Source organism: Manacus candei, unplaced genomic scaffold (genome assembly GCF_025592945.1).
Source record: "Manacus candei isolate 608988 ecotype Guabito, Panama unplaced genomic scaffold, ASM2559294v1 h1tg000034l, whole genome shotgun sequence".
Lineage (NCBI taxonomy): Eukaryota > Metazoa > Chordata > Aves > Passeriformes > Pipridae > Manacus > Manacus candei.
The window spans coordinates 9524437-9544310 of NW_026138082.1; the positions used below are offsets into that span (position 1 = coordinate 9524437).

The 19874-nt window shown below is 37.3% G+C and overlaps 1 protein-coding gene across 1 annotated transcript in view; it reads left to right on the forward strand.

Moving 5' to 3' along the window:
* MAN1A1 (mannosidase alpha class 1A member 1) overlaps positions 1-17274 on the forward strand; it is a 141884-nt gene extending 124610 nt beyond the window's left edge. Inside the window, exons 9-12 of the mRNA XM_051792180.1 lie at positions 9225-9444; positions 10229-10401; positions 15803-15918; positions 16581-17274. Coding sequence (XP_051648140.1) covers positions 9225-9444; positions 10229-10401; positions 15803-15918; positions 16581-16707 — 636 coding nt within the window. The 3' untranslated portion in view covers positions 16708-17274. The remainder of the gene's footprint in view (positions 1-9224; positions 9445-10228; positions 10402-15802; positions 15919-16580) is intronic.
* Positions 17275-19874: the final 2600 nt, after the last annotated feature.

Sequence of the window (19874 nt, forward strand, 5' to 3'; positions counted from 1 at the left end):
ATAGGTTGTCTCACATTTGATGTCTGAACTGGTGTGGTATCTTTTCCCAGTTTTCCCATTATATCTATTTATGGCCATTGCTGCAATCTCTCTGCATCTCATATATTTATTCTCTCTCTCTCCGATGCTGCCTTCATCCCCTTATCAGGGTATTTCTAGAGAAGTGGCATATCTAAAGGTTGTAAAAAGAATGGAAACTCATCCTAGAAGAACTTCACAGGAAAAGGGAGAATGCCTCACCAGCACTTCCCAAGCAGCTCAGTTCAGTGCAACCCAGGGTGGGCCCGTGGTGTCAGTAAGGTGAAATAGATAGTCTCTGCAGTTTTACCGTGAGTCAGGGTAGTTTACTTTTAGACATTTAGGTTTTTTACTTTCTCTTACTGCGTAATAACTGCTCAGAAGATAATAACAAGAAAACTAGTGATGTCTGGAGAACATAGCACATGGAAGTAGAAACAATGGAAATGGCCAAAAGAAGAATCGATGGTGCCACAGCAGTGCCACAGCCACTCTGCCAGATTTCAACAGCATTCCGGAAAGTCAGCTTGCTGCTAGGCTGGGTTGCATGATTAAGGAATGCAGTAAACTTCTGTGGGTATCAAAAGGCAAAAAAGTAATTTTTGGCCTCAAGATTTTGAGAATTTAGACAGAAAAGATATAGAATCACTTTTTTATTTTTGTTATAATTTTTTTGGCACATTGCTAACTTTGGAGACTAACTTTGATTAGCTTTAATTTTGTTTGGGGTTTTTTGGGATAGATTTAATTGTCAGCATTAAGTAGTGAATATTTTTCAGAGCTGTTGATTTCAACCTTTCAGATAAATAAAACAAATCCATGGAGATTCCTTTCTCATTGAAACAAGGGAGAGAACAAAGTGTTGTTAGCAAACCGAACACACGATGTTGGCAGAAAGGCCCTTTTTATCTCCAGAGTTTCATGAGGGTCTGTTTAATTGTGGTGACAGTCTGGTGGCTGGTCTGTGCTGATTGCCATTTCCATTAATTTGCTTGAAGTGGTTTGCTTTGTGATTGTAGTGATCTTAAAAACTACATAACTGATGTGGACAGTGACAGAACTGCAACAATTCGCTCATAATAGTTTGTCATACTGGGTAAAGCAAAAAGTATATTAATGAATTGAACATTCAGTACTTGAGCACTTCTTGGCATTGAAGAAAATACATAAACAGGTCACACAGGGTGCTGCAATAGGAGCCCCTAGAATGAAAGAGGGGACCCAGCAGTCTCACTGCATAGTTTGTTTTGGGGGTTTTTTGGTGTAGCAGTGGGGAGGCATTGTCTGTAACTTAAATGTGTTAAAATTAATAAACAGGCAGTTTATTTACATTTTGTCAGCAGTCGTGTTTGAAATATTTATCACCCAGATGCACTGGTGTTCTGCACATAGTGATAGTATAGCTGTTTTATGTAGATTCATTACACTTAGCAGATGAGAATGTCCAGAGGACTCACTGCTCCTTGTTATTCTCTTCACTATATTTCCCCTCTTAACAAGAGTTTTGAGGCTCTTTACAACTGCTTACAGAAAGCATCAAGACTAAAGACAGGCTTTTGTTTTTAAATTGTTTATAATTTACTTATAACTGCACGATGCCTTATGTTTTGGACTATGGAAGGTATTTATTCAACTTTTTGCTTCTTTACGGACTGTCAGGAGAAGCAGCGAGCTACATAATGCTGTTAGAAGTCTTTAAGGAGCATTTTAACTATAAAAGTCCAGAGAGAAATTGTCTGGTTTTTGCTTGTGACCTTGGTCGTCTTGTCAGAGCAGCCATGTCCTTACTACTCGTGCTATTTTCCCTTCCTTTTCTGATGACAAAAGAAGCTTATCAGGAGCAAGATACTTATTCTAGAATATTCAAAAAATGCGTAATGTAATATTTTGAGAGTGGCTTGATTTGATTCTTGCCAGACCGTTAATACTGCTTTAGGAATATGAATAAATTTAGCCTTCTGGTAACAGACAGCATTAACTACATTTAGTAGTAGGGCACTGGTGCTCTTAGAGACACTAATAGATCTATAGAGGGAAAAAAATAATGATTTTCAGACAAAAGTAAATTGTCAGCTTTCCCCTAGAATATAATCATCTTTTTAGTGATCAGATGAATTGATATCACGGTAGTTAAATATTTGCCAATGCTTCCATTTTAAAAATTTAGGCATCTCCATTATAAGCACTCGTATTTCATTGCACTTGTAATCTTGTCTGCATAACGTCTTAAGTCCAAAAGCAGTAAGTTCTTTAGTGCTTTCAAAATGTTTCTTACGTACTGTGTTTAAACAAATGAAAGTTCTTCTGTGTTCAGATTTCAGTTTTGATTTTTAAAGCTCCATAAGGATAAGATGCCACTTTTCTTTGGCAGAAGTATATTTAACTTATATGTAGCGAGGGCTCGAACCTCCTATTCCAGCTATAAACTTTTCATAATAAACTCATTGGAATTTTTGATAAAGGATAAATTTGATTAATTATGGAGGTTGATGAAAAAAAGTATCTATTGCACTAGATCAACTCAATAGAGAAAACATAAGGGAAGTAGCAAAGTGAAGAAAACAGACAATTGACTTGGAAAGTCACTGCATGAAAACCTTACCTGCCTACTGTGTGCTGTTTCAAAGCAATAAAATATATTGGTGCAAGCTGTAAATATTAAAATAAATAAGCAATTGACATTATACATCTATGAATTATTGGAAATATCACATGGTAGAATTCTCTTTCATCCTCATTGTTGCTTCAGATCATCAAAATACTGTTTATGAGAAGTCCTAGGGGAAGAAAAATATATTAAAAGTTTGAACTGAGATAATTTATAGTGCTTTGTTATGAAGACGCCTGCAGAATTGTAATTATCCCCAAAACAAACATTATAAACCCTTGCAATTTAGAACTAGAATAATATTTTTGACGTTTCAAATTTATTAAGGTATGGAAATATGTAACTGTCTTGCAGGGCAGTTTTATCTCCAGCTACAGTGACATCTTGAGGTGGGAAATGAAACACCTGGTTTTTGTTAAAACAGTAGTAATCATTGAAATTCATTAATCATAATTTAGGTTACTGTAAAAGGAGAGGTAAAATGCCTAAGTGCTAGAGGTAGTAGAACTGTGGGATTACATGGCAATTTGAGGTTTGTAATTTGTTATCTCTGCTCCTTTAGCTGAGTTAATGTTTTTGAGCCACATGTTTATTTTGAATTGAGCAAGCTTGAGGTTATCATTTTTCGTGAGAAGCCTCCATCTGTGTTCTGTAGGCATCTCTGTTAGTGTTTTTATTACCTGTCAGTGTAATCCACTAAGACAATACATGTAAAAATAAGCTTGTTGATGGGGGGGGGGTTAACTCATTTGAACAGTGAGATGATTCAGTTCTGTATCTTCTGTGTTTCCCTACAAACAATACAATTTTATTTTAAACAACTCAAAGGGTAAATGAAGGACTTACCAATGACAAAATCAAGTCAGGGTTGGAGGAAGGGGGTGGTGAAGACATCATTTAAGCTGCATGAAAATCTTAAAGGAGTGAAGAACTGAATGAAGGAAAGGGGGTATTTATTAGGAGGGTCCAGTTCTGAATTGTGCAAGTGTAATGTATAGGTTAAGGAACAGGCTGATAAGCAGAGAACACAAAATACTGCCTTAACAAAGAAGGCAAGAGGGGATGCAAGTCAGGTTGGGAAAAGCTGAAGAGTTTCTCTTTTGTGCTGTCAATAACATAGATTACACAAATATGCAATATGCAATCCTGTAGTTGAAACAATTCCTAATGTCTCATTTACTGTGACAGATAGGCAAGGGCATAATTTGAACATGCAAACTCATGAGAAAGATGCCAGGAGTAATACAAGGAGCACTTGAGCCACAATTCAAACTGTAAAAGGGACTATTATTGTTTCTAATTGAGTGCTAAAGCATTTATAAAGTTGTCGTATAAAGGAATAATTTACCACAAGATGGAGAAAAAAGTTATTTGGCTAAAGGCTTAACCACAGTAAGGTCTGTGAGCAGAGCCTTATGTAAAAGCTCAAAAAGAAAAATTGCCAGGAACTGGCAAAAAGTAAGTCTGGCTCTAAAAACTTATAGGTATGTGTGAGCACAGGACAAAGTGTATTCCATAATGCCCTATCAGCTTTACATGTAGTAAATTTGTTTCTTTAAATATCTAGAAAATGTTTGTTTACCTTTAGTTTCTCTCCCTTGCTCTTCTTTTTTTGTCCACTACAGTCTCAAGTCAGGCTGTCTCTATTTTTATTTTTTATTTGGTCACTCCCAGGTAGCGTCTGGTATTCCTACCTTCAGCAACATATATTGGTAGCCACCTTTTCTCTTTCCAGACTTTTATGTTACACAGTCTCTCTGCCTTACCTTAATACACTCTGGAATGAAATTTCCGTTTACTTAAAAGAAAAATTGTAGCAGCTCCAAAAAAGAATTATCCATCAGTAATGTATTTTCAGCTAATCAAAGACCACATTATTTTAGCTTTTTTGATTATTTTCAGATCCTGTATATTGGTTTTTATTGAGAATATTCATTACAATGAGAAGAAATAATGAATCTCTATAGTGATATATATGATAGAATGGTTTGGGTTGGAAGGGACCTTAGAGATCATCCAGTTCCAACCCCCTACCATGGGCCTGGACACCTTCCACTAGACCAGGTTGCTCAGAGCTCCAGGCAACTTGACTTTGAACACTTTCAGGGATGGGGCATCCACAGCTTCTCAGGGCAACCAGTTCTAGTGATTCACCACCCTCACAGGAAATACTTTTTTTCCTAATATCTAATCTAAACCTAATCTCTTTTGCCGTTTGCCTCAGTTTTCAACAGTAAGACAGGTTGTCCTCAGGACAACTAACCTCTGGAACTGGTGCACAGAGACAGGAAGGTGAATAGCCCCCCTGTAATCCAGGAGGAAACAGTGACCTGCTGAGCCACTTGGATCCTCACAAGTCTATAGAACCAGATGGGATCCACCCAAGGGTGATGAGGGAGCTGGTGGAAGAGCTCGCCAAGCCTCTCTCCATCATTTACCAACAGTCCTGGCTCACTGGGGAGGTCCCAGATGATTGGAAGTTGGCAAATGTCCCACCGATCCACAAAAAGGGCTGCAAGGAGGACCCGTGAAACTACAGCCCCGTCAGCCTGACCTCAGTGCCTGGCAAGGTGATGGAGCAGATCATCCTCAGTGCAATCACACAGAACCTACAGGATGGACAAGGGATCAGACCCAGCCAGCACAGGTTTAGGAAGGGCAGGTCCTGTCTGACCAACCTGATCTCCTTTTATGATCCTTTGCTGGACTTCAGCAAAGCCTTTGACACTGTCTCCCAGAGCATACTCCTGGAAAAGCTGGCAGCCCACGGCTTGGACAGGGGCACTCTGTGCTAGGTCAGGAACTGGCTGGAGGGCCGGGCCCAGAGAGTGGTGGTGAACGGGGCTGCATCCAGTTGGCAGCTGGTCACTAGTGGTGTCCCCCAGGGATCAGTGTTGGACCCGGTTCTGTTTAATATCTTTATTGATGATCTGGATGAGGGGATTGAGTCAACCACTGGCAAATTTGAAGATGACACCAAGTTGGGGAGGAGTGTTGTTCTGCTGGAAGGCAGGAGGGCTCTGCAGAGGGACCTGGACAGGCTGGAGAGTTGGGCTGATTCCAACGGGATGAGGTTCAACAAGGCCAAGTGCCGGGTCCTGCACTTTGGCCACAACAACCCCCTGCAGTGCTACAGGCTGGGGACAGAGTGGCTGGAGAGCAGCCAGGCAGAAAGGGATGTGGGAATTTGGATTGACAGGAAGCTGAACATGAGCCAGCAGTGTATCCAGGTGGCCACAAAGGCCAGTAGCATCCTGGCCTGGATCAGGAACAGTGTGGCCAGCAGGACCAGGAAAGTGATTCTTTCCCTGTACTCAGTGCTGGTGAGGCCACACCTGGAGCACTGTGTCCAGTTCTGGGCCCCTCAGTTCAGGAAGGATATTGAGGTCCTGGAGCAGATCCAGAGAAGAGCAACAAGGCTGGTGAAGGGACTTGAGCACAAGTCCTATGAGGAGCAGCTGAGGAAGCTGGGGTTGTTTAGCCTGGAGAAGAGGAGGCTCAGGGGAGACCTCATCACTCTCTACAACTCCCTGAAAGGAGATTGTAGCCAGGTCGGGGTTGGTCTCTTCTCCCAGGCAACCAGCAGTAGGACAAGAGGGCATGATCTTAATCTCTGCCAGGGGAAGTTTAGGTTGGATATTAGGAAGAAATTTTTTACAGAGAGAGTAATCAGACATTGGAATGGACTGCTCAGGGAGGTGGTGGATTCACCATCCCTGGAGGTTTTTAAGATGAGACTGGATCTGGCACTTAGTGCCATGGTCTAGTAACCACAGGGGTGTTGGATCAAGGGTTGGACTTGATGATCTTGGAGGTCTTTTCCAACATGGTTGATTCTATGATTCTATTATTCTTTTGGTTTGAATCCATTGCCCCTTGTCCTGTCACTATATGCTCTTATGAATAGTCTCTCTTCATCTTTCTTGTAGCTCCCTTCAGGTACTTGAAGCCACAATTAGGTCACCCTGAAGCCTTCTCTTTTCCTGAACAAACCAAATTCTCTCAGCCTTTCCTCATAGAAGGAGTGCTCCATCCCACCACCTGATCTGCAAACAGTGCAGGAATTACTTGTAGGTGGTGAGCAACTTGTAATAGAGCTGCAATTCAAATAAATATGTCCCTTTGAATGAGTATATAATTATATAAAAATAAAAGTAAAGTGATTTTAAGTATGAAATGCAAAATTAATTATACCAGACAGAACTTTTCTCTTGGGTGGATCTTTGTCCCCATACTACCTATTGTCCTTTTATAATAACTTGTTTTACTCACTTTATTTCCCTGCCAAAACTGCACCCACAGCACTGCAGATACCAAGTAGCATTTCTCTATGGGAATGTAACCCTACCTTTCCATCCGACTGTTAAACTTCAGATTTCATGTCTAGGTAAAAATGATTAGTGACCTGGCATGCCACTAATAAAGTCATATACGTTGGTATCTAGCACTCAGGGCCCCATGATTTTACCAAGTATGACAGGGTAGTCTGAGAGTCTGTAATATATCAAATAACTACCTAATAAAAATAGCTTTAAGTAAGATGGTTACATAATAAAATAACTTTTAATAGACATATGTACTAGTTCTTAATAGGACCCATTTATAAAACCGAGATGATTTGCTTAACGAAACATGAATACTTAAATTGGAAATATATTTTTATTTTGTGACATTCTTGGCATCAATCAACATCAATTTGTTAGTTTCTTAACACCCATTTGTTAGAATAATTTTAAAATTTCTCAAGTGGAAGTTGTCTTTTTTCAGCCTGAGCTTTAAGCTTGAGCGAAAAGAGGGGCAAAAACTTGCAATGACTAATTGGTATCACAAAATCCATTTTCGTACTACAAGAATCAACTCTGGTCTAGTTACTATTGTTCAAAAGTGCGTCACTGCTGTTATTTCTGTCAGTTACTTCTTTCTGTCTTGCAGTAATTATTTTCTTTAAAAAAATGCAATATAGTAAATTTAATCATCAGTCTATTTTTATAATTTTTTGTTTTTTAATAAATTCTGACCCAACAGCTAACTGACCAGTAGAGTTATCACCTGTTGCCAGAATTTTGTTTTGGTGAGATGGGACATACCATGCTGAAAAATTTAATGAAATGTAATTAAAGTTTTTCCTTTCTGAACTTGGTTTTAGGTAGCTTATTTTTTAGAACGCTTAAGTAGTCTGAAAGCTAATTCCCACAAAATTGTTGTGTTTTCTCACCATTCCCCCTTCATGTATAATTCCTCTTTTTATAGGTTGAATTATGCAGGGTTTGTTTAAAGCAGGATTTGTTTAAAGCACAGGAATCGTCGTTATTTACTGCAGCTTAAAATTTAGGTATGCTTTCCAGTAGGTACCTAGCGCTGAAAACCATACAATCAAGGAGGAAACAAAGGGATAGAGGAGTTTTCTGAGCTAATAGTGACTCTATATCTTGGCTGAAAACATCCCTACTAAGTGCTTTGCACTAATTTTAGTGGAAAACAAAGTGTAGTTTTCAATGTGAAAATAGTACATCAAAGTTGTACAATTATTCTCCTGATGCTTCTATTTCAGAGAAGACTTTCTGTGCTTATAGAAACAACCTTTGCAAATGTTCAAGTAAGAAGAAGTGAATACAATCATTACTTTCTCTTTATAACACTTAAAAAAATCCTGTCGTTTTTGTTAATAATTGCCTGTACTGATATTTATTAATGTATTATTCTCTTGTATAAGGTATGTTGAGTACTGTTTCTGTATCTTATGATTTCAATAAAACAACCAGAGCACTGCTGGATAACTGAATGCATGATAGCATTGTTTATCTCCTCTCCATTACCCTTTAAAGAGTAATAGCTTACTTTCTTTGTGGACTTCTAATTAACGTGCTCTTCTGCATCTCCTCTATTGTTTTAATTCTGTTCCTCCCACAAGGGAAGGTTGCTTTCCTGGATTCTGTAATCAGTGACCATATGTTGCTAGCATCACTAACTTCTAATTCTCTCTAGATTTGTATATTTTTATTCTGCTTAGATTTTTTTTTTCCAGAAATCTCAGTGAGACTCTACTCTTTATTGATAAGTAGAGGATTTCAGTCTGGGAGGGGAAACTCATGGAACTTTGGAAATGCCATCCAGACTCAGAGGCCTGACATCATTCAGTGCACGCACTGAGTCAAGTGTTTTGAATATGAATTATGTCTGCATATAGTTTACATGAAGTTATATCAATAACCATATCCTTTAAGTCAGAACTAAAATGGGAAACACAGAACTCAAGTGATGGCTAATTACTATTAGAAGTGAAATTACCTGAAGCTGCTCAAAGTAGAAAGGGAAAGAAAATAATTCAAAAATGACAAAATTGTATTTTGTAGGTCTTTCCAACATTTTTATAAAATGTACCCTGTAAATTGTTCAAAGTTTTAGCAAAATTAGTCATTATTACTGATATATGCTAATCTGCATTGGTTTGGCTGTACTCTGATTGTGCTAGCTTATGTTATCCATTTTATTTTATAAGCAAAGGCAATATGGAGCAAAAATAGCCAACACACAAGACAACTTTGTTCTTCACACTTTACGATTGGTACCTTTGTTTTGAAATCATGTACTTTTGCAGGCCATAGAGGCCCATCTCATCCGAAAATCAGGCGGGGGGCTGACGTACATCGCTGAGTGGAAGGGTGGACTGCTTGAACACAAGATGGGACATCTCACTTGTTTTGCTGGAGGCATGTTTGCTCTCGGAGCAGATGGAGCACCCAATGACAAGACGGGCCATCACATCGAGCTGGGTGCTGAAATTGCGAGGACTTGCCATGAATCCTATGATCGTACACGTGAGTACTGTATTGCAGAGTTTAGCTTCACAGCTTGACTTTGTGAAGGCAGCCATCAGTATTTTTGTATAATCCTGAATGAAAATTGTAGCAGAGTGAGAACTATTCATCTTTTTTGAGCAAATGCTGCTTTGCTTTAAGAGTAATTTTAAAAAAGGATGCTCTGTTTTATAAATAATATCTGTGCACCTGAGTTGTGCCTCATCACCGTAGTAATTAATATGACAGCTTTTTTCACTATGCCAATTTCTGAATACAAATAAGAGAGGGACCCTGTTCATTTATGCATCAGTGTAGCTGTTAATCACATTTTATGCACAAAGAAACTATTTTACACTCAATTTTGTTGATACAATGCTGCAAACAATAGAATTGCACAAAGTGGATTTCTGTGCAGGAAATTTCTTTGGATTCTTTCGTCTTCTTATAGAAATAACCCTGGCAGTATTTCAGGTCCCAGAGTGTATTTTCCAGTTTGATACAGAAAAGTAAATATCCTCATCTTTTTAGCAAGATTTCACATGTTGCTAGTTATATGAAGTCTTCCAGAATGCAAATGTTAGCATCACTGTTCAAACTGTAATCCCTGTTTAAGGCATTGGTGAAGAAGATCTCTCTCCTACTCTGAATTATTTACAAAATATTAAAAACAGGATGTGCTGCAATATCTTTTATGAATTACCTTTTGGGCAACCTGGATTTGTGCCACATGAAAGGCTAGTTGATTTGGTATGTTACATAATTTGAAACCTTTATTTGTAACCTGTGTTTTTATATTGGCTAGGCATGAAACTGGGACCAGAAGCCTTCAGATTTGATGGTGGTGTTGAGGCCATTGCTACAAGACAAAATGAAAAATACTATATCCTACGACCAGAAGTCATAGAAACCTACATGTACATGTGGCGGCTCACTCATGATCCAAAGTACAGGCAGTGGGGATGGGAAGCTGTTGAGGTAATGTTCCATTGGACTTTTTTCATGTTAAATCCTAACATCTTGTTAAGTGAGCTATTGAATGATAACTACATATTGTTTAGCAGTTGGGGAGTAAATATTTATTTTAAATCAATAATATCAATTCAAATTTCCAGAGATTAATTTACTAATACATTAACTAAGATCATTTGGACAAAAAGCAAATACTGCTGGTACTGCATAGTAGAAAAATACCTTGTGATTTCTCCTTCTTAAATACTTCTAGGATTAGAGTCACATTTACACGTACTGTGCAAGATGTTGAGTATTGCTGCATGTGAATGGAAAGTGCAGATGTGTGTCAGATTTAAGCCTTCAGCATGGAAATAAGTTTTATGAAATATATTTTCAACAGTAATTTTATGAAGGAGATTTTAATTCAGGTGATGAAGGCCAGGATGAAGTAGTAGATAGTACTGAACATTTAAAAACTGGGTGACTTTCAAAAAGCTTAGGTCATCTGGACAAAACTCCATACATGATAGTAATCTCTTCTAGATTTAAATTTCCGTGTCCCACTAGCAGTTGATCTTCAACCAGTAATGCTGAATCTAGCTCTTTAGTGTTTGTCTAGCCCAAGCCTTCCAAGAGGGCAGCTAGTCCATACGGCAAAAATTAGCTTGCCAAATCCATTGTTTCCCTTATTTCAGTGGTTAATCACTCTTACTGCTACGGATGAGAGCCTTTAGATTTACCATGTTTCATCCTCCAGGTATGGGTCCCTATTACACTTACAGAGTTCACTTATTTTCTCCTCACATTGATGTTACCCATGTTAAATTATATGAGGTCTGATAGGAAATACAGGAAGCTAAAGGACATTATTTTTGTGGCTCTGTATAATTAAGAAAAATATATTTAAAAAAAGAAAAGGAAAAAAAACACACCACACCTCTGTGTGATATTTTTTTCCACAGCAACCTCTCTTGTGCAGAGGTATTGCTTTCCAGGATTTCAAAAATGGGTTTTTTGTCAGTTTACCCAACACCTCTTGCTTCGAGGAGTGTATGAGTGTATGATTACAACTCTCTTGGAGGGACCTACACTGCTAGTTGTAGAAGGTTGCTCTATACTAAGGCTAGAAGATGTAGACTTGTGCCCTGAGGGACTCCACTAGAGAGCTCGTACTGGGTTATGACTCCATCAACAGCAACCAAGATCTGTAAATGTATTCAGTATTCACCATGTGAGATACTGAATGTATTGCAAATGCTGTGCAAATGTTTTTGAGCATTATGAAAAAAAAGGCATTTCAAGTTCAGTAATCAGATATTCTTGAAGAATTAAAGGCGAAATCTGTTTTGCAAAAAAGACTAATAGCATTAAGTGTACTTATACTCTCAAACTTCTTGTCTGAATATTCACAGTTATTCTGTATCTGCAGTGAGCACTCTATTCAGCTAGGTAGACTGTAGTTAATTTAGGGCATTATATTTGCCTCTCTTAGGTATTGGCTCTGTGGTCCTGAAACACTATGCTTCTGAGTTAATGATTCCAAAGCAATTGTTTTTTTAAAACCTCTAATTTAGAGGGCTGTTCCCTTACTTTCTTCTTTGGTAACACCACCCATAGGCACACATTTTATTACTGGAATCTTCCCAGGCAGATTATAATTGGCAGTCATAAATGGAAGTCATCCCACCAGGCTTCAGCAATTCCAAATGTTCCTTCTCCAGGAGGTGTTTTTCCTGACTCATTGTTACTGCCCACACTGATAACACTGTTATAAACAATTGAATGTTTTCCTCATTATTATTCTTTACCCTGTTGGTTTAGTTTGTTTGTATTTCTTTCAGGTTTGTACATTTGTTTACCTTCTTAGTACTCCCCATGTGTTCCTTGTTTAACATTCTTGTGGTTACTCTCATCTGGCTCTAATGTAATGGATTACAGCCTGTGTGGGGGAGATGCAGCTGGTCCCATTCTGCAGGGGGCCCATCTTCCACTGTCCTAATGTGCAGTTGTGTGTTTCACAAAAAGAAATCTTACAGCTTCACAGAAGTTATACAGTCACAGTTGAAGGTTTAAAATATTTTTCAATTTTTTTTCTTTCCTCCTCTCCCTTGATGTTTATAGTACTACAGCTCCACTTGATAATGTTTTTTGTTCCAGCACTTCATGATAGCTTACCACAACTATTTCATAAATTCTACTCTCTCTTGCTCCTTAATGTTGCCCCAGAGAGCATGTAACTTCACCCTTTCTGTTCTTGGGGAAGTTCCCAACCACTGGAGGTAGTTGGTTTAATTACCAGCACCTGTTGCACAAAACAGAACCTGAGGCTGAAACAAGAAAAAAAAGGGAACAATCAGGCCATTTGGGTTTTGCCCAAAAAAAGTTGTCCTTCAGGTATTTCATGTCCATTTTCAAGTCATTACTCTGGCAATAAGAAATCATTAGGTTTGTTTCCCCTTACCCTTGTAGTACAAAATGAGGCTGCTCTAGAGTCATGATTCTAAACTCTCCGACAAGTCTATTAAGTCCTTCTCTAACTTTTGTCGACTAAAAATATGCTATAGCCTCTCCCTTTTTTCTTTGTAAACTTGCTTTGCTGCTTTCAGTCCAAGATCATTTTGTATGTACTTCAGCAGATGGAGAAAATTCAGTTATGACCACCAGTAATATCCACTGTTACTGAGTCAGAAAGGTTTTATCAGCTTAGCTCATGAAAGCCTCCCTTTCTGCATTATAAATGTGGCACATATTTTAAATTTGTAGCACTTCCTTTGTTTTTTCCCCTTTATGATCGTTTGAGACTGTCAGTCAGTTTTCACTGTGCTTGATGTTTTCCATTACTTTAGCATAACTGATCTTAGCCACCCTCGTTTTCTGAGAACTACTAATTTAAAATGTGTTTGATTGTTTCTTCCTGCCCACCACTATCCCCTGTCACTGTGAACATCACTGTACTCTGAAACTGCAGGTAAGGGGCACAAAAGCCCATCACTGCCAGTTAAAGGAGGCTGACAACCAAGAGTCTTTTCATCCTACTAATCCTGCTGGTGAATGTGCTTTAATTACATGGAAGGTAGCTTTGAAAGATAAGATGCGTCATATTTGCACCAAGCAAATACCACCAGATAGCTGACATGGTACAAGTTAACCCCTTGGTTTACATCACAGCAGTGTGTTCTGGTACCTTTATGGTGTATCCCTACAGTGAAGTCAAACAAGACTCTAAGAGCACATAAACAGCAAATGCAATTTGCTTTTCTTTTACATTGCCCTGTTTAGAATGGAGATTATTTCCTTGCATAATAGCCTTATCCTTCAGGTTTTCCTTCTGCTGTGCCTTGAAAAACACCATCTTGTGTTTGACATTGAAAATTGAGAGACAGATTCAGCATTTTGAATTCATTGCAGGTTGAAGTAGACAAGAGGGAAGGAGTACCAGCCAGGGGGAATTACTTGTTTAAACTTAAGATTATTTGTCACTTAGTAAAAGTATCCAGGAAAATGAAAGAACCTAAAGACACATAAGAAAAGACAGATAGGCTGTTATACTTTAAAAGGATCTCTCCTGAAGAAAAATCCCTTTTAAATATACAATAGGCAGCATAGTCTCCAGTGAAAACTATGAAGAGCCTGACATGCAAGCTAAATGTGTGCAGACAGCTACAGGGACTCCAGCAAAATCAAGGACGTTTAGGATATCTACTCAGGAAAACACAGATCTCTAGCAGTCTTTAGAGCAGGTGAAGCTGATGGATACCTCAGTAATTATTAGTGACTTTTAGTCCCATCTTTCATCAAAAAATGCTTATTCTGCCTGTTTTAGACATACATTCTGCCTTTTCATATCTTTTTGCCATGTGTGTTTTGAAATGCAGCATCTTTCTCTAAATAAAATCTACATGTACTCACTTCAGTGATATTAGTAGTAACTTCAGAAACAGAGAAACTAGTTACCTTCTGGCTCTCTACTGGGGGTTGAATAAAGCCCCAAGTACTTCTGCCTGAAAGTTGTTACTCCAATACCATCTCCAGAGCAAACATCATGTTTCAGAGTAGCATGGTCCTGAGTGAATGTAGTTATCCACTATCCTTACCATCATTTTCATTATGAGAAATCATTTAGGGTAAAATACCATTTTCTGGATTTGTTTTTGAATAATGAGTTGTTTTAAATATAATCATCTTAGATTCTCCTAACTCCTTCATTATACTGCATGATACGAGAGAGTTATAAAACAGACTGAGAAGAATTAAGAGGCTAAGAATACTTGTGGCCTTGTTAAATAGGTCATTTATAAAGAAAAAAATGAATTAATATTTTTAAACAAAGTAGTGATAACTAATATTCAAATAAGGTATTGGATAGCAGTACATTTAAAGAAGTTATGGCTCATACTTAGACATACGGTTTCAACCTTTCTAATGCAAACACCCATCTAAATAAAGAAAAGTTAAAGTCTGTTAAATAGTCTAACTGTATATACCTTCTACAGTTCTGGCACTTGATACACATATTTTTTGCCCTTCTGTGAACACTCTTCATCTGATCTTTTTTCTCCTTCAAAATTATAAATCTCCTTCAAAATATAGGATATTCCTGTGGGCAGAAAAGAAATTGTATTTTAGGTCGTCCATTTTATCGTGAAATAGGCATCAGTCATCTGGTTTACACCTTTTAATTGAATAAGAGTTTGGAAACTAGTTAGAGAAAAACACAGTTATTGTTACAGCTAAAACATGTTTAGTCCAGCCACATACTGGCTTCCCATCTCCTGTGTAACAGCAAAGCTTTTTCAGAAACATAGCAAAGAAAAACACAGCTACTGCAGTAAAGAAATTCAGTCACAGCCTAATATCAGTGTTTCCCATTGAAAACTGAAATAATTGCAAAGAGAAGCCAAACAACTTGCATACAAAATGGAGAGTTGCCTTTCCTTATTTTAAAGGGACTTGCAGGTGGTAAGGAAGAGACTGATCTTTAGGATGGTATTAAATTCTATCACAGTCATTTTCAAGTATTAAAATATGACCAAGAAAGGTATATGTAATGTGATCTCCAAAGGCTGATAGACAAGCTTGGCAGAGAAAGACTATTGTTACTCCTATTAAAAAGAGGAAAAAGAAAAAAAGTGAAAATCCATGTCTTTACATCCTTATACCCCTATATCTTTCCTTCTGAAAGCTGGTTTGTGTTCACTTTTTATGCATTTATCATTTTGCTTCTCTTCCTAAATGTAAAATTAGACACATGTGCATGTGACTTTAAAAAAAGAGGTTTTTCTCTCTGGAGCTTTATCTAGTTTTCAACTCTTTATCAAAAAAATTGTGACAATTGTTTTTGGCTAGTTTTATTGTCAAACAAAGAAAAACTGATAGATGATTCATTTTGTTAATACTACTGTTTTGGTTTTTTCCCCTGCTTCAGGCACTGGAAAAACACTGCAGAGTAGACGGTGGCTATTCTGGCATTAGAGATGTTTATAATAATCATGAAAGCCATGATGATGTGCAGCAAAGTTTCTTCCTTTCAGAGACACTCAAGTAAGTTAAGAAAGTTGACTTTCATTAATGGGAAGTAGTTGTGTGTATCATCTTTACAGATAAGTATTTATCTTTAGTACCCTTGACATTCACATAACAAAATCTGAGTGGAATAGCATAGCTTTTCTTAGGTGACAGGAAGCCAAATTGCCTTTTTTTTTTCCTCATCTATGTCAATAAGCTAAGTTCCCTGACTTCTGGAAACTGTCTTTGCTTCTGATAAAGGTACTTGATAGTCTTTGAGAAATTGCATCTCCTATCTTTGATAGGATCTAATTATATATGCCAACACTAATGAAATAAATTGACTAGACTTATCAGACTTGTATTACATACTTTTCATTTGAAAACTGTAGAAAGAGAAAAAGAAGTCAATTTCCATGAAAAGCTCCCAGGGTCTGTTAAAAGAAAAAACAAAAAGATTTCATTATCTGTCATCATTTCCTAAGTTTTTAATGAGATGAACAAAGTTTTGACTTGGTTTCCTCACTTGTTTTCTTTTGCTGTGCAAGAAGAAGTTGCAAGGACCAGAAAAAAAAGCAGTCATGCCATTTCAACAGAAAATTTAATACTCAAGTAAATGTAATATCATATGTTTTCCAGAAAACTATTATAGTTTCACTTGTAGATGTGGTCGCATTTCCTGCTTTTTTTCTTGCCAGGTACCTGTATTTGCTGTTTTCTGAAGATGATCTTCTTCCATTTGAACATTGGGTTTTCAACACAGAGGCTCATCCTCTCCCTATTCTTCACAAAGATGATGGGAATAAAGAAGAAAACCAGAAATAGATGAAGATTAAGTTATACTTTGTTTCATTCCTTATATTTCTTTCCAGGACTTGGGCACATAATTTGGTTTTAAATTCCTGAGTTAAATTTTTAAATCAAGTGTTTTGCAGTCTGTTTTCTTTAACAGTAAATATTTATTAATGGACCCAAATTAATTATGATAAAACCTCAGTCCTCAAATCCAGATGAATAACTTTTTAGAAGAGAAATAAGACATCTCCACAGATTTTGTTAGGCTGCAGTGTCATCTTGGCCAAAAAGAGCAGAGAGTCTGCATGTTACTTGTTTCCTGTTACACTTTTAATTTGACTGCAAAATTCTTTTCTCCTCTGTGAGGAGATGTATGCTTTAAGCTGTAATATTTTGCCATGTTGCAAAAAGCCATATCAAATTAAGTATAAAGAGCTTTTTCCTTTTTTTTTTTTTTTTGAATTTTTTTTTGTTCTATGTTAATTTGGTTTGTGTTTCATCCAGGACAAATATTGTGACTGTGACAGCTTCTTCTTATGCGGGTCTATTATTACTTGGTAAAGCGTCTGTATTTCATTGTCAATGAAGTCAACATAGGGGTATTTTCATCTCATGCAGACACAACTCTGAAATTGCAGTATATGTTGAAGTTAGACTGAACTAGTTTTTATGAATTTAGCACATTAGTCAGCAGACCTTAGTTTTTCAGGTTTTGATTAGAATATTGTAATAGAATAAATTGTTTTCTCCCTTTTCTAAGTGGTGTTATTCTTACGTGTTTAGTCAAGCTACTATGGAGTAAAATAAGGTAGTCATTTCTTACTAAGAAGGGGAATATTAACCTTCTTTATATATTTAGTCCAGTAGCTTTCATTTGATTGGTTGGCAAAAAAAATACTCAATGACATTTTCCTGGAAGCTGAATTATATCAGAGACAATTTGTTTGTTTCTCTAGGACTTTAGTAAACATTTAGATAGGTTCAGACTTGACACCAGACCTGATAGTCATTTGTCACAAAGCAATTTAATGTATATATATGAACAAAGCTAGATATTCAGATGCCTTGAAGAAAACTTGGCTCCTCAAAAGAAGATAAGTCATTCAGAGAGGAAATTACGTGGCATGGAACAAAAACTTTCTGACAGCACTGTCTTAAGTAACAGAAATACAATGTGTTAAAAAAATATTCCCTAGAGCAGAGGAATTCCCTAGAGTAGAGGCTTACTAAGAAAGGTAACAACTTTGCCAAAAAATGTTTTGCTTTGTGGTATCACCAAAGGGAAAAAGAAATGACACACTATTAATTCCTGGTTTTATTTAAGTCTGGTTTGAAGTGGTTAACATGATTTTTAAGTCTACCTATGTCTTCATTTAATGACAGGATGACTCTCATAAATTTCAGGTAGGAAACACCTGGCTTCTCATTCTGAGAAAGCACATAATTCCCTGATTTGACTGCAGCAAAACAAATATGGTTCTGAACAGTAATATTTAATGGCATTCAGTAAGATAGCTACGATTAGCAATGCTGGACATGCGAGCTGAGGGAGCACAATTGTTTAGGCAGTAACATTTGCATTTTAGAGTTACATTTTTTCTATACTAATAGAGATCTGCAAGGGACATTTTCTTAGGTAGAAGCCAGGAGGAAAAATTACTAATTACATTTTTATATATAGCAGCTGGAAGCTGACCCATAGGCTTCACATTCTGGAGTCTTTACAGGCAGCACTGCCTCTCTCCTTTCCCTGCAGAGGAGAAGATGGCATGTGCCACATGAGCTGCCAAAGACATTTATGCAGGGGGCAAGGCTAGATAATGCTGATCCTTCCATCACCCTTCTGAGCCTGGGCCACGCAGCACTGGGAGAAGGGATAGAAATGGATGTGCATCTGCAGGTAAAGCTTGCTTCATGGAGCCAGCACATAGACTCAAAACTTTTTGTTTTACTGCCTTTTTTTCAATTATTATTTTCTATTTTAAAGTATGGATTCCCTCATGTCACAGTAGTTTTCTGAAACCAAGCAAGCAAGGATGAACTCTTCACTCTCTCCTCTGTTGAAAAGCAGAAATTCTGCTGATTTTGATGCTCCAGAATTTGTACTGTTGGAGGACTATACTTTTATTGTATTTCTTTGGAAATGGTATTTATAAGAGAGATTTTTTTTTCCTCCCCCTAAAGTACCACAGAGAAACTATAGCTGTGGAATAAAAACAAAACCAAAAATTCTCTTCCGTCTTTAACCAAAAAAATAATAATAATTACTTTTTTCTTAGGTATCTTTATTAGGTCACCTGCTGCTGCTGCCTACCACATGCATGTGCTGCTATAGGCCTCCTCTCAATTAAATAACTGCAACAGCTCAGACAAAAACAGTCTTTGAAAAGTGCATTTTGTAAGCCTCTCTCTGTGGTTTTCTTAACCACAGTTTGTTTCCCCCAGATGTTTCTAGTGATCTTGCTGATACTTAACGAGCTGAAAGGAAACTGAGGAGAACCAGAAAGGTCTTCATGTTTCAAAAGCAGGCTTCAAACCCACAACTGTGTATGCATTGGGTCTTATGTACTTAAACAGAAGCATCACGACTGTTTCCTTGTCATACAGACATTTCATGGGTTTTTTTTCCAGTGTGGGAGTTATGATGATTTGAAAGAGCACAAATTTGATGTGACTGGTATTGGTATTCAGGTTGTATGTACAAACTGCACTATACTGTACTTTTTGTAAACTAATGTAAGTAGACGAGAAGATTGTACAACGTGTAGATCTGCCAACTGTAAGAAAAAAAATTTTCATAAACTGAGAATATATTGATTTATCTTTTTTTTTTAAATAACCCCAAAACACCAAAGTTAGAGCAATCATTTTGAAACAGTCCACACTTACCATTGCTTGTTAGATTGCTGAAATAATATGCATTTTATTTCCATTCACTTAACTAGCTGCATGGAAGTAGCTAGTAATGATCACTTTGTGTTCCCAGTCATTGATAAGAGCAAAAGAAATTGCTTGTTATTGGGGGGAGGGAGGAGACACACAGATAGGGACAAGGACATGGACACATTATCTTTGCATAAACACATTGCCCATACTTATTCCATTTCGTTGTAGCATGATAAGGCATTTAAATCTGTATATGTTAAGTCATAAGAGGTAGATCAGTTTAAATGGCACCCATATTTTTTCATGGGGGG